At 48.1% G+C, this 23,287-nt stretch overlaps 1 protein-coding gene across 2 annotated transcripts in view; it reads right to left on the bottom strand.

Annotated features, from left to right (window-relative positions):
* Lctl (lactase-like) overlaps positions 1-23,040 on the bottom strand; it is a 28,573-nt gene extending 5,533 nt beyond the window's left edge. Inside the window, exons 1-10 of one of the 2 annotated variants that reach the window (XM_063265509.1) lie at positions 22,841-23,040; positions 14,280-21,689; positions 13,166-13,329; positions 12,602-12,689; positions 12,270-12,379; positions 10,910-11,038; positions 10,726-10,821; positions 5,714-5,768; positions 5,466-5,627; positions 730-1,004 (exon numbers count right to left, since the gene is read on the bottom strand). In XM_063265509.1, the coding sequence (XP_063121579.1) occupies positions 730-1,004; positions 5,466-5,627; positions 5,714-5,768; positions 10,726-10,821; positions 10,910-11,038; positions 12,270-12,379; positions 12,602-12,689; positions 13,166-13,329; positions 14,280-14,394 (1,194 nt within the window). In that variant the 5' untranslated portion in view covers positions 14,395-21,689; positions 22,841-23,040. Of the gene's footprint in view, positions 1-729; positions 1,005-5,465; positions 5,628-5,713; positions 5,769-10,725; positions 10,822-10,909; positions 11,039-12,269; positions 12,380-12,601; positions 12,690-13,165; positions 13,330-14,279; positions 21,690-22,840 lie in introns of those variants that run through there. The other variant, NM_001401134.1, reaches the window with a different exon arrangement.
* Positions 23,041-23,287: the final 247 nt, after the last annotated feature.

Below are 23,287 nucleotides of genomic sequence, written 5' to 3'. Positions count from 1 at the left end.
AACCTCAGTGGGCCGTGCATGCACGCCCGCACACACACACACAAAGACGGGAAAGTAGGAAGCACATTTGTTGGAAGAAGGGGGTTAGCGGCAGGAGGGGAGGGAAGGACAGATAATGGAAAGTAGATGTGATCAAAATGCATCACATACATGTGTAAAACTGTCCAAGGGTCAACTTCGAAATGTAGACCAAGGCGCTATGGAGATGGCTGCCTTCCAGTTCCCAGCACAAACATGGCCGGCAGCTGACAGCCATCTGTAACTAGTTCCAGGGGATCCTCTTCTTTAACCCCCATGGTACCAGACACCTTTGTGCTGCACATACATATTTTCAGGCAAATGCTCTACACTAAGTAAAAATATATACTTAAAGATTAAGTGTCAGATTTACAACTGTTGTTGGAAGTAGTTTATGTACGCATCAGTCTGCAAGGCCTACGTTTAGTTGCTGTGAGGTGCAGGGCTGAGTTTTCTTGGCTCATTAACTTTCATGCTGCTGTTGCCAGATGTTTTCGTTTGTTTCTTTGTTTAAGGTAGAGTTTCCTGAAGTTCAGTCTGGCCCTGAGCTCAGTATGCAGTATGTAGAGGTAAATACTGAATTCCTGATCTTCCTGCAGTCTTGTGCGCCTCTACCTAGAGTTTTCTCAGTTTTTGTATGTAGTCACCTGAGTGTCTGGGAGAGACTAAACTCAGGTCTGAAGGTCTTACATGACTCGATGCCATAAGTACCTGGGCAAAGTTGAGAAGCCTCCTGAATCCCCACGGCACAGAATAAAGCCATGGAGATCCTATTTCTGGCCAGTTGGGGTCCACAAGCTCTATTAAGTCACGGTCATTCTGGTAGCTGGGCCCCTGGTGGGAGGGATATTTCCTTTGAGTGATGTACCGAGTGGTAAAATGGCCCAGTCCCAGGAAGTCAGATGTGCCTTTAAGGTAGCTCTTCTCCTGCAGGGAGAACGTGGGCAACCTCGACATCTCCAGGCCTTGCTTGGCGCTCTTTGTTCCTGACAGGAGAGAATGTGAGGATTTAAGCAAGTCTTATTTCTTACAGTCATTTGCCGTTCCCAGTGGTGTTTAAGCTCTCCAGCTTAAATGGTCCACAGCTCTGACTGCTCTTGCAGGGGACCCAGGTTCAGTTCCCAGCACTCATGTTGCAGCTCACAACCAGCCATAACTCTAGTTCTAAGGGTTCAATACCCTCTTCTGGCATCCAGAGGCATGAGGAACACACACAGTGCACATACATACATGCGGGCAAATACTCAAACACATAAAATAAATCTTTTTTTTTTTTTTAAGCTGAGCTTTAAGCCAGGTGATGGTGCAGACCTTTAACCCCAGCACTTGGGAGCCAAAGGCAAGTGGATCTCTGAATTCAAGGCCAGCCTGGTGTACAGTGTAAGTTCCAGGAAAGTCAGGGATACACAGAGAAAACCTGTCTTGAAAAAGCATAAACAAAACAAAAAGGCTGAGCTTTAAAGAATCCAGATACACAAAAATTACACCCTTAGCCTTTCAAACTGGAATTGTGATATTTCAACACTAAAGAATTTAATCCCCCCCGAATTTAATTTTTTTAAAGATTTATTTATTTTGTGTATGTGAGTACACTGTCACTGTCTTCAGATACACCAGAAGAGGGCATCAGATCCCATTACAGATGGTTGTGAGCCACCATGTGGTTGCTGGGATTTGAACTCAGGACCTCTGGAAGAGCAGTCAGTGCTTTTAACCACTGAGCCATCTCTCCAGCTTAGAATTTAATTTTTAAAGATCTATTTTAAAAGCCAGGCATTGTGGCACATACCTTGAATCCCAACACTCAGGATGCCTGTAAGTTCAAGGCCAGCCTGGTCTACAAATTGAGAAATTGAGTTCCAGGGCTACACAGGTGTGTGTGTGTTTGTGTGTGTGTGTTTGTGTGTGTGTGTTTGTGTGTGTGTGTTTGTGTGTGTGTGTTTGTGTGTGTGTGTTTGTGTGTGTGTGTGTTGTGTGTGCATGTGTGTATGTGAGTGTGTGTGTGTGTGTGTGTGTGTGTGTGTGTGTGTGCACGTGTGCGTGCATCTACATGAGTGCAGTGCCTGCAGAGGTCAGAAGCAGGTGTTGGATCCCCTGGAGCTGGATTAGCAGGTGGTTATGTGCTGCCTCTGTGAGTGCTGGGAACTGAACCCGGTCTTCTGGAAGACGATCAGGTGTTCTTAACTGTTGAACCACCTCTCCAGGCTCTATTAAATTTTTTCTAAGTTTAGATTGCTTACTGTTTGTGGTAGGAGTGTAGCTTAGTAGTAGAGAACTTGACAAGTGTGTACAGGGCCCTGGATTTGACCCCTGGCAGCCAAAGAATGAAATATTTTCGCTCATTGCTCAGTGAGTGGTATATGGATAGCTCCTAGCTACCTGAGGGAAAGCAGGGTTATCCTGTTCCTCACATTGGAAAATTGGCCTGTGGCTCCTTCTAGAAGGAAACTGGAAGGCCATCAGTGGTAGGGAGAGTCACAGGCGTGTTCATACATTGCTGACAGTCTAACTTGTGACAAGTTCTACTCTGGCCATTTTGCCCTCCACTAGGACTGCAAAGGTACACTTCTTAAATGACAAGCTCCAAACCTCGTTACCTAGTACTTTGCCCGCATCTACATTTGGTGTCATCACTGTAGGCTGAGTGGCAAAAGGTTGGAAACAACTCAGATTTTATTCCCAAGGGGGTAGCTAAAGAAATGGCAGAAAACTGAGGATACAGCATGCACAAGGCCCTGTGTCTGATCGCCAGCACCACGGTACTAACAATAGGAGCTAGAGAGATGGACGGCCCAGTAGCTAAGAATGCTTATTGCCAGTTCCTGGCACCTACATGGTAGCTCACGGACATCTGTAACTCCAGTTCCAGAGGATCCAATACCCTCTTCTGGTCTACAGGGATACTATGCATGCATATGGTACACAAAGATACATACAAACAAAACATTCACACACAGAATATAACACTGTAACCGCTCCTAAAGTAATAATTACAGTTGAATGACTATCAGTACCATGGTGTATAGCTATTACTACAAATGAGGCTGCACTTTCTATGCCAGAATGGAAAGAGGACCTAGAAGTATGTTTACAGAATAAAAGATGCAGGCCACTGATGATAGCTTTAACTACATACACTGGCAAACAAGCACTGATCTAATAGGACAACAAAATCATTCGTGGGGGAGAGGTGGGCTGGAGAGATGACTCAGTGGTTAAGAGCACTGACTGCTCTTCCAGAGGTCCTGAGTTCAATTCCCAGCAACCATATGGTGGCTCACAACCATCTGTAATGACATCTGATGCCCTCTTCTGGTGTGTCTGAGGATAGTGACAGTGTATAGTAGACATAAGATAAATAAGTTAAAAAAATTTTAAAAAAATCATTTGCAAGGAGATTGTTGGCAGTGATTAAAGAAATAAAAGGTTTGCACTATTAATATTTTAAAACATCAGCAAATTATTGATGTCAGTCAAATTCAGTAACTAGAAAAACCACTGAGCACTGTTTTTTTACAAAAACATTTACTAAATATGGCTAAATCCAGTCATGCTGAAGGTTGGAAATTGTTTTAAGTTAGCATACAAAGTAATGGGTTCCATGATGGCTTTTATGTACATGTGAACGTGTGTGTGTGTGTGTGTGTGTGTGTGTGTGTGTGTGTGTGTGTGTGTGTGTTGTACTTTGGCCTTATTGTCCTCTTTCCCAGTCAGTCCCCTCTTCCTTCCCAGTGTTCTCTTTTACTTTCACTTCCTGTTCCTTTAAGGGCTCTCTCTCTCTTGCTGGGCCTGATGGTGCCTTTAATTCCAGTACTTGGAAGGCAGAGACAGGTGGATCTTTGTGAATTGAGGCCAGCCTGGTCTACAAAGAGAGTTCCAGGACAGGCAGGGCTATTACACAGAGAAATCCTGTTTTGAAAAAACAAAAGAAAGAGAAAAAAGAAGTCTCTTTCTCTGTTCTTGAAGTATCCCAGTAAACACACACACACACACACACACACACACCCATGTACCACTTAAATTATTCCTTTGAGAGAGAACATGCCTGTTCATCTTTCTAATTCTGACTTATATTAACTACAAGAGTCATGACTTCTCTTTTTAATGGCCAAATGAAATTCCAGTGTGTATATATACCACACTTCCTTTATTCATCTGTTGATGGATATCTAGGTTGGTCCCATTTTCTGGCTATTGGGAAGACAGCAGTAATAAACATGAGTATCTAAGTGTGTCTGTAGTGTGTCTCTGTTGCCTAGAGATGATATATGGCTAGCATCTAGTGGTCCTTATTTACATTTGGGGGTGCTATGGCAACAATGTGTAAGTCAAAATACAACCGGAAGGAATCTGTTCTCTGCTCCCACCATGTAGGTCCTGGGAAATGGAGTTCATTTTTAGGTCAAGTTTGGGTAGAAAGTACATTTACTCACTGAGCCATCTCTCTGGCTCTATTTTTAGTTTTTAAATTTTGTCTTGTTTTTGAGGGAAGCACACTGATTTCTATAGTGGCTGTACCAGTTTTTACTCCTGTCAGCAGTGAATGAAGGCTCTCCTCTCCCAAGTCCTAGCTGATCTCTGATTTCTTGATAGCCATTCTGACTTTAAATGAGATGGACTCTCAGAGCTGTTTTAATTGGCATTTTTCTGGTAGCTAAGGATGCTGAAGAAAGACAGACACAGAAAAACAGCTCCCCCCGCTCCCCTGTTTGCTCTCATTTCGGGGGTAGAAGAGCACCTAGAATTAGGCCTCCGGTTGCTGCTCCAGAGGCCCCTGAGGGACTGTGGGGTCACTATTAATAGGGGCGGGGGACTCTGGCTATGCAGTTGCCTGCAGATAAGAAGGGGCTTAAGAGTTCCTCATAAAGCAATGATGAACAACATCTGTTTAACATGATGTAGACATCAGTGTACACGTACTGGAACATCACACAGCCTAATGAATGCATACAGTTTTAAAAAGTTCAGGGTTGTGGAAATAGCTCCATTGGTAAAAGCTTGCCTTGTAAGCATGAGGACCTGACTCCCCAGCCCCTTGTTTACAAAAGAAAAAACCTGAGTGTGGGCTATTAGGATGGCTCAGCAGATAAAGATGTTTGATGTGCAAACCTGGCAATCTGAGTTCATCCCCTGGATCCCAACTCTAGGACTTCCATGCTTGCGCCTTGGCATGAACACACACACACACACACACACACACACACACACACACACTCAGCACTGGAAAGGTGGGTTCCTATGGCTCACTGGCCAGTTAGTTCCGCCTACTGGACAAGCTCCACCCCAGTGAGAGACCCTGTCTCAAAAAACAAGGTGGTTGATGACTGAAGACCAACTAAGGAGATTGTCCTGTGATTTCCACATGCATATGTGTGTATGCACACCTGAGCACACATACATGAACATACATGCCAGAAGAAGTTTAAAAACAACATGATTCAGCTCACCAATGTGGTCCTTCATGACTTGGGGATAGTCACCAGCATAAATAGGGTTGGCAAACCAACCAAGACAGAACTGTAGGTATCGCTCAGCAGCCTCAAGATCGTCGGGGTTGTGGATGTCCATGGGTTCCCCCCAGTCACAGTCCAATGAAATCCCCACTAGGCCTTAAAGGAAGGAAGTCAGGGTAGGGAGAGGCAGGACATGGCTGGCTCCTCTGGGACTGGGTCTGAGCCTGAGGGTCCCCGCTCACCGTGCTGTTTACTGCGCCATGTGTTGTTATAAGAATGCCAAGCTTGGGCGTGTGCCTGAAAGAAGAAATCCATGAATGGACCCAGCTCCTCCATTGCTCTCCTCCATCCGTTTCCTTCTTCCTTCCGTCTGTCTATGTGTGGCGGCAGAGGACAACTTGCAGAAATAGATTCTCCCCTTCCATCATATCAGGAATTGAATTCAAGTCAGTCTTAGCAGCAAGTCTCTCCCCATCTGCTGAGCCATCTTGCTTGCTAGGGAGTGGCCTTTTTGCCTTCCAAACTCTAGCACTCCAACTTCAAACTTCCCATGTTCTTGAATCCAGACTCAACGGCCATAGGCTCCCTCCCTCTGACTTCCAGAGACACTGCTTCCCCTGTACTGTTGAGGAAGCGTCTTCTAAATGTGGCAGAAGTCATTTTGTGTTGCTTAGTGTTATTGCTACCACACCCCACAGTGGGGACTAAAGCCTGGGTTTTGCCCGTGCCAAATAAGTGCTCTTCCCACTGAGCTATCCCCTAGCCCATCGGTTCCTGTCTCTAACGGGTTCATGTAGGTCTGAAAAGGCAGCAGTGCTGCCGCTGAGGACTTGGAAGTCTGAGCTCATTAGGCCCCTCCTGAGGACCTGCAGAAGCAAGCTCTGAGCAGGGCCCAGCAACCTGTGTGGATTGTTTGTTCCGAGGCAAGGTCTCATGGAACCTTGACTGTCCTCACACTTGCCATGTACTGAAAGCTGGATTTGAACTCTTAATCCTCCTGGCTCCGCCTTCTCCAATGTTGGAGCACATGGGTGTTACCCACAAGTCCAACTGCAACCAGTGTTTAAACCTGTGTTGTGGAGTTGGGGATTTAGCTCAGTGGTAGAGCGCTTGCCTAGCAAGCGCAAGGCCCTGGGTTCAGTCCCCAGCTCTGGAAAAAAAAAAACAAAACAAAAACAAACTGTGTTGTGTTTGACATTTGCTGAAGTTTGAGATTCATTCTTGTGAAAACCCGAATATTTCAGGCTGCAACGGTTGCAAGGATTACTTGTCACTCCCAGAAAGCCTTTGTTTCTCAGCCTTCTCTTTCTGCTTTGAGCATGTGTGTGTAAGCGCACACTTAAACGTGCAGGTGCACATTCGAGTATATGTCAGGGGTTAGTCTTGCATGTTGCTCCTTATGAGCCATCCACCTTGGTCTCCCGGTAGGCTGGATTCCAGCTGGCAAGCTCCAGGAATCCTCCTTGTGTCAGCCTCTACAGTGCTAGTGTTACAAGTATACTTCACCACACCCAGTGTCCTGGCTACTTTTCTGTCAACTTGACCCAAGCTGGTGTCACCAAAGAGGAAAGAAACTCAATTGAGAAAAGATTTCCATAAGAGCTGGTTTAGGTAAGCCTGTAAGGCATTTTCTTTTTTTTCTTTTTTTTTTTTTTTTTTTTTTTTTGGAGCTGGGGACCGAACCCAGGGCCTTGCGCTCGCTAGGCAAGCGCTTTACCGCTGAGCTAAATCCCCAACCCCTTAAGGCATTTTCTTAATTAGTGATTGATGAGGGAGGGCAGGCCCAGTGGGGCCACACCCCTGGAGTGGTGATCCTAGGTTCTATATGAAACCAGGCTAAGGGCGGAAGAGATAGTTCAGCAGTTAAGAGCACTAACTGCTCTTCCAGGGGTCCTGAGTTCAATTCCTAGTACCCATAGGATGGCTCACAACCACCTATAATGGAATCCGATGCCCCCTTCTAGGGTGTCTGAAGGCAGCTACAGTGTGGCTACAGTGTACTCACATACACAAAATAAATCTTAAAAAAAAAAAAAAAAAAAGCAGGCTGAGCAAGCCTGTAAATAGCACTCCTCCGTGGCCTCTGCATCAGCTCCTGCCTCCAAGGTTTCTGACTTCACTACTTTTGATGAGGAATTGTTGTGTGTGGTGTGTGTGTGTATGTATGAACACATATATGTATATATGTGTATATACATATATATACCTGTAAGTGAAATAAACCCTTTCCTCCTCAAGTTGCTTTTGGTCCTGGTGTTTTAGATCAGCAATAGTGTAGTGCTTTGACTAAGAATGCCCACCTCCCCATGGCTCATATTTGAATGTTTAGTGACCAGGGAGTGGAACTCTGTTAGGGTTATAATGGAGTAGCCTTGTTGGAGGAAGTGTGTCACTAGCAGTGGGCTCTAGTGTACATGTATCTCTTTCTCTCCCTCTCATTCCTCCCGTCTCTCCTTTTTCCTCTCCCCCTCCTTCCTTTCTCTCCCCTTCTCCTTTTCCCTTTTTGTCTCTCTCCCTTATCTGTTCTCTCTCTCTCTCTCTCTCTCTCTCTCTCTCTCTCTCTCTCTCTCTCTCTCTGTTGATCTGGATGTAGCTCTCAACTACGTCTCCAGATCCACGCCAGCTCCCATGCTCCCTGCCATGATAAATTAAACCTCTAAAACTTTAAACAAACCCTCAGTTAAATGTTCTTCCTTTATAAAAGTCGCTGTGGTCATGGTGTCTCTTCACAGCAGTAGGACAGTAACTAAGACAAACAGTAACCCTAACTAAGACACCAGCTTTTTTACCTAGGTTCCAGGGATTGAACTCCGGTCCTCTTGCTCACACAGCAAGCATGTTACAGACGGGGCTATTTCATCAGTTCCTATACTTATCATTTAACTAGCTTGTCAGTAACTAGAGAAACCAGACCAGTGATATGGAACATTGCACACACTGTTAGTAAGAGTACGCTCAGGAGCCCCAAGACCAGGTTCTCAGCACAAAGGACATTTATTTGCCCCAGAGAGACAAAGGGTAGGGAATCAGAGACAAGTAAAAGAGACAGGAGGAGAGAAGGGGAAGGGAACCAGGGAAGCAGGACAAGGTAGGACAAAGGACTGCCTCTGGACAGAGAGGTCAAAGGTGTGGCACACAGGAAAATGGCAGTTTATAAAGGTAAAATGGGAAACCCCATGTTAGGATGAGGTGCTTAATTTTAATTGGGCGTGTTAATTAGGTGAGCCAAAGGGGGATTTTGATTGCTGGACTTTATGTTTAGATCTCTGGGCCTTGGTAGTCAGCCTCAGGAGGAGGAAAGACTATGTAAGGGAACAGACCTTGGAGGCTGGTTTAGGAATGTAATCTAATGGTTTGTAGCAAGGCAGAGGGAAGGGGGGAAGGACAAGGCCTGCCGGAGCCATGCTCTGCAGGCTCAAGCTGGCCCTAATCCTGTCAGAAACAGTATCAAAAGCCTAACTGTTCATATCGTTCTTACATGGATTGCTCTACACTCTAACTGTTTACTTAAAGAACTTTTTTTTTTAAAGATTTATTCATTTATTCTATGTAAGTACACTGTAGCTGTCTTCAGATACACCAGAAGAGGGAATCAGATCCCATTACAGATGGTTGTGAGCCACCATGTGGTTGCTGGGAATTGAACTCAGGACCTCTGGAAGAGTAGTCGGGTGCTCTTAACCACTGAGCCATCTCTCCAGCCCTACTTAAAGAACTCTTAAGTCAGAGGCTGGCTCAGCAGTTAAGAGCACTGGCAACTCTCAGGACCCAGAATCAGTTCCCAGCACCCATATAGTGGCTCATAACTCATCCCAGGGGATCCAACTCCCTCTTCTTGGCCTATGAGAGCACTGCATGCACGTGGTGCATTTACATATATGCAGGCAGGACACCCATATATGTAAATATGAGTGTTTCAAAAAATTCCTTAAAAAATCAGCCTTTAAAAACAATCTCCGGGCTGGGGATTTAGCTCAGTGGTAGAGCGCTTACCTAGGAAGCGCAAGGCCCTGGGTTCGGTCCCCAGCTCCGAAAAAAAGAACCAAAAAAAAAAAAAAAAATCTCCAGTCAATTTTATAAAAAGTAAGTCTTTTTACATGAGTCTTTTCCCAGGCATGAGTGCAGGTTACTGTGTCACCATAGTCCGCCCTTCCTGCCAGAGGAGGTTATCGTTCCAGCCAAGTGTCCACTGGGACAAGTTCCTTCAGGCTTGGCATCCCCAACATCACTCCTGTATCTTTATCTTCATCCGTGTGTGTTGTGGTAAATATTAAAAAGTTGGTGCCTTTCATCCCGCTCTAATGCCAGCACTGTAGGGCCTCATAGAACTAACAGTAATTTATCTCAGCAGCTCCATGCTGCCTGCCCCCAAGTACTCTCTGACCCAGGCAGTTCTTGAGCCGTTCCAGCGAGGCACTTTGCCACGCTGCTCCCTAGAGTTAGTTCCGGCACCAGAAAACCATATGGAACCAACCTTAATTCATCTCTGGTTAGAATCTCTCCCAGCGGCTCTCTGCTAGTCTCGAACTCTGCCCACACTCCAACAAGCTCAACAAATTCAAAACTCCAGAAACTTGTAATTTAACAATGGCTTTATCTCAGATTTACTTAGTAAATTTTACACTCCACAGAATGTCCACACCATAAACTCAGAGTCAAATGATAAAGATAAAAACTGTCCATGTAGATAAGATAAATTGATGGGCTGGAGAGATGGCTCAGTGGTTAAGAACACCCGACTACTTTTCCAGAGGTCCTGAGTTCAATTCCCAGCAACCACATGGTGGCTCACAACCATCTGTAATGAGATCCGATGCCCTTTTCTGGTGTGTGTGAAGACAGTTACAGTGTACTTATATATAATAAAGAAATAAAATCTTTAAAAAAAAAGATAAATTGACCTATAGAAAGCCATCCCTTAAGAAATATACGTAACTACCTAGGACCATTTAAGACCACCCAGATCTAGGTCACTCTTCTCCGTCTCCTTGATTCTTCTTCTGGTTCCCCTTCTCTCCCTCCTTACAAAAGCTTTGTCCCCGCCTTCCTTTTTACCGCCCAATTATGGACCTTGACCTAATTTATGCCAGCCCTCATCTACATATAGACACCAACCTACAGTGTCTTGTAAGCAACCCACTGTCTCTACCCTCCCTCAGCCTTCAGCATAGCTAAGCACCTTCTCTGAACGCCTCCTTCCCACCCTGGAGCCCACCCTGAAGCCCACCCTTCGCCCCAGAAGGATCTGGCTCACCTTAATGATATGGTGTGCGGCCATGTACAGGCCAGTACCCTGGAGCCTCAGGCCTGGAGTGTGGAGACCAGTCTCATAGACCTTTTCCACCATTGTCTGCGGAGACAGAAATGGGGACCCCAGGATCGTAAGAGAATGCAGGGGACATCCCTGTCTCCCCATCTGAAGAAGAGGCCCTACTTACCCGAGGATCACTGAACGTGAGCCAATGCTTCACTCGGTCCCCAAAGACCTCAAAACACAGGTCAGCATAGTCCCTGAAGTATCCGGTCATACTCACATTCTGCCACCCACCATATGTCACCTGGAGCATCTGTCAACAGAGAGAGAAGCTGGTGCCCTGGGGAGACCATGGAGTAGATTGGTGAAGTGTCTGCCTAAAGCATGGGTGATTATAATACAATGGGAGCAGAGATGCAGGGGAGGGGGGCACAGTCTGCTGCCAGGGAGCGTCCTTTATGCCTAACTGGAGGGATCAGAGGAAGCTGGGAAAGCCTGCTTAGGAGGAAGCTGACAGATCGGAATACTAAAGATGTAAACCAGGCATAGGCACATGCCTCCCACCCTAGCGCTCAGGAGGTGGAGGCAGGAGGATCAGAAACTCAGGGTAGCCAAACAGTGGTGGTGCACAGCTTTAATCTAGCATTCAAGAGGCAGAGGCAGGCAGATCTCTGAGTTTGAGGCCAGCCTAGTATACAAAGTGAGTTCCAGCCAGGATTTTTTGAAACCCTGTGTCAAAAAAAAAAAAAAAAATTCAGGTCCAGGATGAATGTGATACTGGGGAACGTCTAGACTACTCATTGTGACAGCCGGGGGCTTGGCGCTTGTAGGAAAGCGCTGGGGAGGAGTTGGAGCGTCTCGCTGAAGTCAGGGAACTCCCTGGAGCCTCTGCTATTAGTGTGAGGCAATAAAACCTCTATGGCAGAAGACAATAGTGAAAAACTGCAAACCTGTTGTGTCCTCTGCCCCAGCTAATAAGCCTTTATTAGCTCCCCAACCCAGTTTCCAGTTGCCTTAGCTTGCAGCGGGAGTTCTCAGGCCACGCCTCCAGTCTCCAGTAACGTCCCACAGGAAGCCCCTCCCACTCAGAAATCCTCATCTTTTATCATTCCGTGACCGGACCATTCTATCTACCCTGCCTGTCTTTTTATGTGGGTGCTGAGGACGGTCCAATGAACCGTCTCTCCAGCCCCATCATGAATAGGATCCTGTAAAATGACATAGCTAATTCATTCCTTTCTCCCCTCCGTCTCTGCCTTGTGGGGACACAGCGCCGCCTAGAGGACACAGTGTTCAAGACACCATTTTGGAAGCACCGGCCAGTCCCTAGTTCATGGATACTTTTGGCACCCTGACCTTGGACTGCAGAACTGAGACAAGCTAATAATGCTTTTAACTTCACCGGGCTGTGGCATTCTGTCAGAGCAGCACAAATAAGCTAAGACAATTACTCACCACATCTTTCTGTCCAGAGTCGGACTCCAGGCTCTGCCCAATTTTTTGAACACTGTCAGTCCTTACATCAGACTGAAACAAACCCTCACCTGTGGCAGTTCCCAGTGGTACAAGGTCACAATGGGGGTGATGTTGCTCCTCAGAAGGGCGTCAATAAAGTCGCTGTAGAATTTGATTTCATTCTTGTTCACCTGTTCAGCTGTAAGTGAGACAGAACTTGGCCTTTCTTCTGGGGTACAACATTCTTGGGTCTCCTGACCTTCTGCAGGCTGAAGCACTTGCAGCCCAGTGTCTTGAGCCAGAGAAGAATGTCATTGGTATGCCCGGAGCTCAGTTACCTGCTGAACCCATGCTTGTGGGCTGGTCACCCTCACCTGACCCTGATCCCCACAGAGCCTAGGGAGGGGCTGTTGACACTCACCTCTGATCCCGGTGGGCAGGAGCCTGGGCCAAGACAGGGAAAATTGGTAGTGGCTGACTTGTAGTTCCTTCAGCAGGGCAATGTCCTCCTGTGTAGACAGGGTGGGGAAGCAGGGCTAGGCCACCTGGGCTATGAGGAAGGGGAGACAAGTCTTGGGGGCCTCAAGGATCACCCATATCTGGAACTCCAAGTGGAGTGGTGTCCTCTAGAATGGCTAGACTATGAGTTCCTGGTCCACACTGGCAATGTACTCACAGACAGAAGTCCACGCAAAGTTGTCAATAAACTTGGAGAACAGGGAATCTGAGCTGCCCCGTGCCCTCCTGCAGACTCTAGGACCAAGTCATTGGGCTTTTTGGCACCTGATTGCAGGCCCTTTTCATCTATCTTTCTTCTTCCTACATTCTGGCACTCCCAGCCTCAGCCACCACTGCCCCACCTTCTTGGGCTACCCTGGGTACAGGGTGTTTAGCAGAACTTCAGGTTGATATTGTCAGTGAGATGCCCCTGTACCGCACTCCCCACATCTCAGACAGGACGGTGCACACAGCCTCCTTCACTCACCTGAAGTTTATAGTAGCTGTCACAGGCTGAGTCTGCTGTGTCACCCCCTAGCACCTGTCCCTTTCTGCCATGTGTGAAGTTGTCCCAGCTGCTGGGCCCTTCCCCATCCTGGTCCCATGCATCTTTTGTCTGGTAGGCAGAACTGCCCATGCCCCAGGAGAAGCCTGTAGAGAGAGAGACCCCACAGCAGACCCTGGACTGCTCCAACCTCACCTACCTTGGGAGCTCTAACTATGCTGCCCAGGCTCAGGGCACCCTGTGACCTGCCCCAGCTCCCTGGAATAGGAATTTAGGGGACAGGGAGAAGGAAGCTACAGAATTAAAAACATTTTTGGGTACAATTACAGTTCTAATTAGCACACATTGTCTGTAGATATTGATGACTTGTTTTACATTTTTATTTTCTATCAATGTGTGTACTGATGTTTGGGGGGTATTGGGTGGGAAGGCTGGTGAATACGAGTGTCTGAAGAGGCCAGAAGAGGGTCTGGATCCCGTGGAGTTGGAAATCCAGGCACTTATGAGTCACCAGATGGATGTGGATGCTGGGAACTGAACCCCATGCCTCTACAAGAGCACTAAGCACTCTTAACTGATAAATTCTAATTCTAGTAACTTTCTTTTTTTCTTTTTTAAAGATTTATTTTAGGTATATGAAAACTCCGTTGCACTCTTCAGACACACCAGAAGAGAGCATCAGATCCCATTACAGATGGTTGTGAGCCACCTTGCTGTTGCTGGGAATTGAACTCAGGACCTCTGGAAGAGCAGCCAGTGCTCTTAACCACTGAGCCATCTCTCTGGCCCCTCTAGTAACTTTCAAAAACATTTCTGGGTTGGGGATATAGCTCAGTGCCAAAGTGCTTGCCTAGCATGACCAAGGCATTACGTTGGATTCCCAGCATGGCACAAGCACACGGATGGACATCCTACCCCACCCCCACCCCCACCCGGACCTCCGTCTCTCTACCAGGAAATTTAGAGTTCACATGGATGTTTTCCCCATCCTACCAGAGTACCCAATTCCAGTTCTTTGGCAAGTCCGCCGAGGTAGGAAGACAAATAGATACTGACAGGTGGATAGACAGACAGCATAGCGGAGGAGCGGACATACCTGGTGGAAAGGTTCCATGGTAGAAGGATGCCTCTTCTGGGGGTCCTCTCTGGGCAGTCCCTACCCTGGGCACCAGCAGGATCCACCCAAGGATAACGACCCACACTGGCTTCATGACACCCCACCCTCCTCCATGCCTAAGAGCCCCTGTCAGCTCAGGGACGTAGGACAGGAGGGAAGAGAAAGAGGTCACAGAGCAGCTTGTCTGGGCGCACACCAGCTGTGTGTAGGACCCTGCATTTAACAATGTGCAGAAGCTGAGCTAATGGGCCAAACTTCAAATCGGTTCCTCTTCTGACCATGGTGCGTTGGAATGATGCAGCCCACACCTCTCAAGTGACTCTTATCTAATGGGAACCCACCTCTGCCTCAGAAAGTGCCAGTCTGCTTGGGGAGCCCGAAAACCCCTCAGCCTCCTACCGCCCTGCCCTACTGTGTAGCCTGTATGGGGTGATCTCCCTATCTAGGGCCCTCTGACCTCTTCCACTGGGAACCCCTTTCTGATTAAGCCCACCAGCTTACCCAAGATGATCCTCAGCCCTGGACACCCAAGGCCACTGTTGTCAGCTACAGGTCTCTCTGAATGACTCCTGGGCCCCACACTTCCCCACAAAGCAGAGACTACAGACATGGAAGCCTCTAGTCAGGGGTGTGGTCTGTGGCCTGACCCCAACAAAGAGTTTCTAATCCCACGGGGCGGGCATAGGCCAGAATGCTGAGCTGACTAAAAGCAACTGAGTCAGCAGTAGCCTCAGCACTGGGCCCTGGGCATCCGGCTGGCTCCTTCCCAAGGAAGAAGGGCAGCATCGGTGGAGGTGGCCCAGTCCTCCCAGCTCCCTCTGGGCCTCACATGCAACCTTCAGCACAGACCCGGGCATCCTGAGGAGGGGGTGTGGACTTGGGAACCACTTGAGACTTGGGTTGATAATGTCTCAGTTTACCCTTCTTGCTGCCACAGAAACTCTCTCAAGAAGGTGGTGTTGGGTATTCCACGTAAGCTTCCTCTCCTCAGACTCATCTTTTCCTCAGCCATTGATGTCTGTGAAACTGTGTGAGTCAAGGTTTCTTGTAGAGAGCGGCGTGGCGAAACAAAGATGGCGCCGACATCCAGCCTTGTCTGGATATAAACGACTTACTGCGCATGTGCAGGCTTGTCCCCTTGCTAGGGCTCCCTCTAGTGGTGAACAGCGGTACTGCACATGTGCGGTTTATGCACCAGGTGTCAGTTGACCATTAATATGCTAATGAGGTGATTCATTCTCCGCCAATCCCTGGAGGACAAGTAGTGGGGTGATCCAAGCCCCACCAATCCCTGAGAGTTAATTAGCATACTGTTGTCCATATAAGCCAAGCGATTTTGCTGCTCGGAGTCCCTGTTCAAGAGAGCTGTAACACTAAGAGAGCTGTAACACAGTAAAGGCTTGCTCGCAGAAGAATCCTGTTGCCGCGCGTCGTTCTTGCTGGCGGGACATTGGGCGCGCGACAGTTTCTACCACCTGCTTCCATCCCAAGACAGTTCTACTAGCAATGAGCCTCCCTCAGAAAAGCCTCCCTTCTGATAATCCCCTCACTCTACTCAGCCTGAAGCACCCCTTGCCTCCACTGTATGCGTTTCTCTCAGCCTCAGGCCTTCTCCCTTTGTGGTTGGGGTTTTTCTATCCATTCTCCAAGCATTCCCGAGGCTGCCTCCTCCACTTTCAGGAAGGTTCTACAGCTGCCTATCCCCAGCCCTCGAGCCTGAAATTCCACGTCACTGGTGAACTTGCCCCTGCCTCCTCTGAGAGCCCCGCTCCCCTGGGGTAAGAGGTATGCCTGCCCCTCCACCCACGATCCCTCTAGCCAGAGCAGAGAGCACTCAATAGTGTGGGGCAAAACAGAATTTTACAATTGCCATAAAAATGGCTAACAGTGTGGTTAATCTTGTCAACTCGATGGGACTTAAGAGTCACCATGGAGACAAATCTCTGGCTATGTCTGTTAGGAATTACCTATATAGGGTCAGTGTAGGAAAACCCACACTGAATGTGGGCAACACCATCCCAGAGCTGAGGTCTCGGCTGAATAAAAAGCAGGGAGCTGAGCACCAGCATCTATCCACCTCTCTCTGCTTCCTGACAGGCAGATGCCTGTGGCCAGCCACTTCCCATTCCTACCGCCCTGTCCTCCTCCCTGTACCCTGGAACCGTACACCCTTTCCTAAGTGGCTCTCGTCAGGTATTCTGCCTCAGCAACACGTAACTGAGACAGTGACGGGTGGACACCCCACAGCCTTCACAGATGGCTTTATTTAGTTCTAGGGCCTGAGTCAGGGGAGTTGAAAGAGCTGTTTTTATTAAATCTCTTTTAATGGTTTGTTTTTTATGTGCATTGGTGTTTTGCCTGTATGTATATCTGTGTGATGATGTCAGATACCCTAGAAATTGAGTTATAGACAGTTGTGAGCTGCCATGTGGGTTCTAGGAATTGATCATGGGTTCTCTGGAAAAGCAGCCACTCTTAACCACTGAGATATTCCTCCAGCCTCAAACGGCTGTTTTGAGGTAGTCAGTCCCTCCTAGACATGACTGCTAGTCTTCAGGTCCACTCCACTCCATTGACTACCAGAGTCCTTCAGGCCCTCCGTCTGGTTGGTGTCCAGAGACAACAGCAAGGTAGATACCTGCACAGTAAGGGGTCCAGTTGGGGGCTCAGGGTGAGTCCTCAGGCTTCCATTACAAAACTTGGAGTCAGGGGTCAGTGTCTCCTCCCAGTTCCAAGGGTATTCAGCATATCGTGGGTAATAGATGCTTCTCAGAGTGGGTGCTAGGGTTGACCCCTTACCAAGAATTTACTGACTGAGCAGGAAAATGATCAACAGGAGTGCCTATCTTAGTTTTGTTCCTGTTGATATGATAAGGTACCTCAACACAGTAACTCAGGGGTGAAAGGGTTTATTTAGCTCACATTTCCAGATTATAGTCTGTAGGCATGAATTGTTTGCAACCTACTTTTAGTAAGGCTTCAACCTCTCCTCTAGCCCACCACCCAGCACAGGTAATGGAAGAGAAAAGTGATTAGGATGGGGGTTGGGGGGAGTGGGCCTGTTCAGCAATAGTTTTTTGGGGGTGAGCTCAGTCTTCTTGGACAGCAGTTCAGTCCCGTAGCAAACACCAAATACAACTTTGTAGCTGCAGACCAGTCCTCTAGGCAGGCAGACACCAGGCAGGAACCAGCAGCTTCACTCCAGTCCTTGGGCAGCTGTAGTTCAATCCTACAGAAACCGATAGGCTCCCCAACCAGCCTGAGGCAAGGTCACAAAGTGCAAGCTGCTGTAGGAGCCTCAGGAGCAGTTCTTGGGTGAGTTACAATGCTATGTAAGGTGAACCAATGCATGTCTGTCTGTAGTGAAGAATAGCAAGGCAGAGCAAACCAAACCAATGCCCAGTGCTCCTCTCCCACTGTCTGTGGAGTCATGTTTACAGTCCTTTATCAAGCATCCTTTCATGTGTCTGCTGTATCCAAACATCCTTTCACCTATGTCTGCTTCAGAAGAACAGTCTTTCATGTGTATGCTTTAGCAAAACATCCTTTCACCCGTGTGCCCCACAAAACATCATTTGGCATAACTAACTTTCCAAAGAACTAGAAGTTTCCACTTCAATCGTCTACTAATGCCAGGAGATCAAAACAACAAGAGCTTAAGACAGCTGACTTTATAGCATCCATAGCCAAGAAGCAGAGAACAAATAAATGCATGTGTGTTGCTGCTCAGCTCACTTCCTTTTTATGAAGTCCAGGACCCCAAAGCCCAGGGAATGGTGCCACTCACAGTGGGCAGGTCTTCCCACATCAATTAATGTAATTAAGACAATCCCTCACAGGCATCCTCAGAGACTCTTCCTCAAGTGATTCTAGATTATACCAAAGTGACAACTAACATTAACCATTGCAGCCCCTCCCTACCATTCTTACTACCCTTGGGTCGGTCTCCTGTGTTGTCTTCCACAAGTCTGTCAGCAGCTGGAGTCTGAGGGGACTGAGAAGGCTGGAGAGGGGTACACTGATGAGTGGGAATGAGGGCTGCCTCCACAGACTTGAGAGATGTTGGACATGGTCCTTAAAGGATGTGGTAACACATGCCAAATGGCACAAAGCAGGAAGGGTGTGGCCACAGATGAGAGGACAACTGGAACACTCATCCCTGGTGTGTTTGGGGACCTGGGGGGTTAGGACCTTTTCTCTCTCCTTGTATCATTCCTGCAATGCCAGGCCAGGTCATGAGCACAACTGAGAGGGCTGCTTGGGCATCTCTCCTAGTGACCACAGCCCACATGGGCTATTTCTGTGGTACCCCCTTTCCAACCAGTGGGCTCTAAACATGCTGTGTTCTCGGCTGACAGTGGCAGGAAACATGTCACTTTAAGAGCTGATGTCATCTCTAAAAAATGTCCCTAAGCCTGGGCCTCGTGTTTATGTTGGAAAAGCTGGTTAGCACAGCATGGTGGGGCTGCCTGGGGTTTGAGGAGAGGCCTGGCTTTTATCCCACTGACTCCAGGCCTGGCTCTGGCTGGAAGGGGAGAGGGCCTGATAGCTGGTGCCCCTCCTCACTGTTTCCTGCTCTACACACACACACACACACACACACACACACACTCTGGTGACTGTCTGAGGTCTGCGTAGTGGTCAAAGTTCCTGATGTCCACGCTGGGCTGACAACAACGTGTGTCAAAAGACTGAGAGGCACTCTTGCTCCGCCAACCCCAGCTTCTTCCTCTTTCTCACCAGCAAGGGACTGTGAAGCTGGCACCCATCGTTGACAGCCCTGTCAGGGTCTGACTCCGCCTGAACTCTTGAGACTGTGGTAGACCTCATCAAAGCGAAAGCTCTGGTTCTCAGTCCTGATGACAGCATGGGTCCCCAGGCACACACCCTGTGGGAACTGATGCTGTCCTAGCAGGAGTGAAATTATTCTAAAGAGAGAGACACTCGTGCCCCTCCCAGACCAGTGGAGCCTGGTGACAGTCAGAGAAAGTTTGTCTCCCAGAAAGAGATGTCACGTGGTTCTGAGAAATGATAAGAACACTTTGTAAGAGAGACTGGAGCTGAGCCCGTGATGGGTCACTGGTGGGAAGAACTTCCTTTTGCCCAGGATTGTCCTTAACTGCATAACTGTGACCTTCTACTTAAATGTGTGTGTGTGTGTGTGTGTGTGTGTGTGTGTGTGAGCACACACGTTCGTGCATTTGTATTTGGGCATCTGCAGAGGCCAGAACAGGGTGTAGGATCCCCTAAGCTAGAGTTGTAGGCAGTTGTGAGCCTCCCAATGTGGGTACTGGGACCTGAGGTTGCTTTGGGTTCACCAGAAGAGAGAGAGAGAAGGTGGTCTTCACCGCTGATCCAGCTTTCTAGCCTCTTTGGCCCTCTATTTCTATCTAAACCTCATGTCGGGCAGATTCTGAAAATGAACTTAGGGTCTTGCTGGATCGCTGTTCTTCTCAGTGAAAGCCTGTTCCCTAACTCTCCTGGGGAGATGGGAAAGTAACGATATTCACCCCAAATCAGCAGGTCACAGACAGGGGCTCCTGAAATGACTCGGCAGGTAAACACCCTTGCCAGCAAGCTTGAGTTCAATCACTAAGTCTCACATTGCAGGAGGAGGAAAGTTGTCTGATCTCAACATTCAAGCTGGAGTGTATGTCTATGTGTGCGCGTGTGTGTGTAGGGGACAGACAGAAAGATGGACACACACACGCACACACACAAATACACACACATGATGTAGCATAATAAAAGAGGTGACAGGTGTTTTCAGGTATGTTGGTTTAGATTATGTGGTAACAGGATGGTGGTTGAACAGCCTGGACGTTGGCAAAGGGAGCTTGGCTTTGACAAGAGAGGCTGGCTCAGCTTGTCAGGTCAGCGCATGGGGTGACTCCAGGGACAGTGTGGGATAGAGTCTGTATAGAGCTGTGTACAGAGTTGGCTTGGAGGGCCAGGGGACAGTGCTGGGAGCTGGGCTGTGTAGGAGAGGAGGGTGTGGCGAGGAGGTCAGCTCATGGAGTAGTCCTCCTCCTCTGCGAGCCCCATGCAGCACCCTGACTGCCAACCTTCCGTGCAGCCTGGACTCCCATCTGTGGGAATGTGTATGGGCCTCAGCATCGAGGGGGCGGGGGAGACACTCCTCTCCTTGTGCCACACCGAGATCTGCACAGGAGACTCTGTCCCCATCTGTGATGATCAGGACTCAGATTACATGGAGGAATCATTAATGCTGCTCTGGGCACCAACCAATGCCTTTCTATCTGAGGGGTATGGACTGGGTCAGACCTCACTGGCTGAGGTCTCAGAGGTCCCAAGCCTACCTTCCATTAACAAAACAACAAACAGAACAACTTTATTTAAAATTAGGCCTTAAACCAAACAGTGGTGCTGTGTACTTTAATCCCAGCACTCAGGAGGCAGAAGCAGGCAGCTTTCTGTGAGATGGAGGCTAGCCTGATCTACAGAGGGAATTCTAGGATAACCAGGGCTACTACACAGAGAATATCCTGTCTCAAAAACTTTTATTTATTTGTTTGTTTGTTTAGAGACAAGGTTTCTTCAAGCTGTCCTGGAACTTCCTCTGTAGACCAGGCAGGCCTCAAACTCAGAGATTTACCACCTCTGCCTTCCGAGTGCTGGGATCAAAGACATGAGACACTACTACCCGGCTCAAAAATGGTTTTTGATTATCTTATTTTATAATAGTATGGGTGCTTTGCCTGCATATATGTCTGTGTCTGACATGTGCGCCTGGCCCCTATGAGGACAGAAGAGTGTGTTAGCTCCCCTGGAACTGAAAGTGCAGACACTTGTGAGCTGCCATGAGGTTGCTGGGAATCAAGCCAGCACCTGGATTGATCGGGAAGAGCAACCAGGGCTCTAAACTGCTGAGCCATTTGCCAGCCTTTTTTTTTTTTTTTTTTTTCCCACCTTTATTCTTGAGATAGGCTCCTGCTTTACATTGTCCAGTTTTTTTTTTAAGATTTTATTTTATTGTATATGAGTACACTGTAGCTGCCCTCAGACACACCAGAAAAGGGCATCAGATCTCATTACAGATGGTTGTGAGCCACCATGTGGTTCCTGGGATTTGAACTCAGGATCTCTGTTAGAGCAGTCAGTGCTCTTAACCGCTGAGCCATCTCTCCAGCCCCACATTGTCCAGTTTTAAGAGCAGCTGTTAGTTCTGCCTCCATGCACAGCCCGGTTTCTTATATTCTGGTTGCGGGTGGGAAATCTGGGGGAGCTTTTCATCTCACAGAACCCTTGATGGTTTTTTCTGAAAACATCTACGCTAGGCACAGTTCAGGCCCGAAATCCCAGCATTCATAGTCTGAAGCAAGCCGAAAGGTCACAAGTTTGAAGTCAGCCTTGGCTACGAAGTGAGACCTTGTCAGAAAAGAAAAGGAAAGGCTGGGGTAGAGCTTGGTCAACATGAGGACCTGTACCTCATGTGTGGTGGTTCACGCTTGTAACTCGGCCCGCACTGGGGAGACAGGGGTAGGAGGACTCCAAGAGCTTGCTGGGCAGCCAGTCTAGCCTTATAAGAAAGCCCAGGCTCCAGAGAAAGGCCTGTCTCAAAGAAAACAAAATGAGATGGGTGGGGGTTGGGGATTTAGCTCAGTGGTAGAGCGCTTGCCTAGGAAGCGCAAGGCCCTGGGTTCGGTCCCCAGCTCCGAAAAAAAAGAACCAAAAAAAAAAAAAAAATGAGATGGGTGGCTGCAGAGGAACAATAACCTGAGGTTGACCTGTGGCCTCCATGTGCATATACATCCATACTCTCACACACATGCACACCCACATACACACATACAACCCATACGTATACACACGGAAGAAAGCTCAAACACACAGGAGAGTTGGGGTTAGGCAGTCCACACTAGCGTCTACACTGTACTATACTAAGTTAAATGCGGGGCTGGGGATTTAGCTCAGTGGTTAGAGCGCTTACCTAGGAAGCGCAAGGCCCTGGGTTCGGTCCCCAGCTCCAAAAAAAAAAGAACAAAAAAAAAGTTATATATGTGTGTGTGTGTGTGTGTGTGTGTGTGTGTGTGTGTGTGTGTTATGAGCATATGTAACATACTGTGAGTGCAAGTGTCTTTGGCATCCAGAAGATACTGGATCCCTGGAGCTGGAGTTACAGGTGGTTATAAGCCACCCAACGCTGGTGCTGGGATCTGAACTCAGGTCCTCTGGAAGAATAGTTTGCCCTCTTAACCATCCTTAAGCCATCGTCCCAGCCCCTTGTTTGCTTTAAATCCTCCTGAAGGATATGTGCGGCTTACTCTCTGGTTCTCAGATCCTGCTCTTGGAACAAGACCGAAGGAATGCTTCGTGGAGGAGTAATCAGATTGGAATTTTCAGGACATTTCAAGGGTTTCTAGTTCAAATATGTGAAGCTGACGCTGTTCCAGTAAATCTGGAATGAATTGACATTGCCCACACTGGGCTGATCTGTATCTATAGTGTGTGCGTGCACACACACACACACACACACACACACACACACACACACACACACCACATACCTGCTTACATACCTGCCTCAGTCTAGACGGTGACATTGGCGGAGCAACCATCAATTCCAGACCAAAGGATCCCATTCAGTAGCCACGCTGCCCAGGAGTCCTCAAGTGAGGCCCAGGCTTGGGAGGAGACGAAGGTTTGGGAAACGGCTTTCATGGCTGGGGCCTGGCCGCACAATGAGGAGTCTGATGACGAAGGGTCTGGGAGAGGCCAGGGCTTCCTGTGCTGAGCTCATCTCCTGAGGACTTCTGGCATTTTCTCCCCTGCCCCAATCCTCACGGGGAGCCTCAACTGTCTGTTGCCAGAGACTGCTTGAGGTCTCAGGCTCCAGTGTGTGAAGGGTGGGACAGAGAGAGGAGATAAGATCCAGGGAAACGTCGAGAAAGCCCCGAAGCTCTCCTCATTTTCGTCTCTGGAGTCCATCTTCCAAAACACCCACTAGAGATCAGCCTCACTGTAGG

Source organism: Rattus norvegicus, chromosome 8, assembly GCF_036323735.1.
Source record: "Rattus norvegicus strain BN/NHsdMcwi chromosome 8, GRCr8, whole genome shotgun sequence".
In the NCBI taxonomy this organism is placed as follows: domain Eukaryota; kingdom Metazoa; phylum Chordata; class Mammalia; order Rodentia; family Muridae; genus Rattus; species Rattus norvegicus.
The sequence above is the reverse complement of the archived record's forward strand: the minus strand, read 5'-3'. Positions and strand labels throughout refer to the sequence as shown.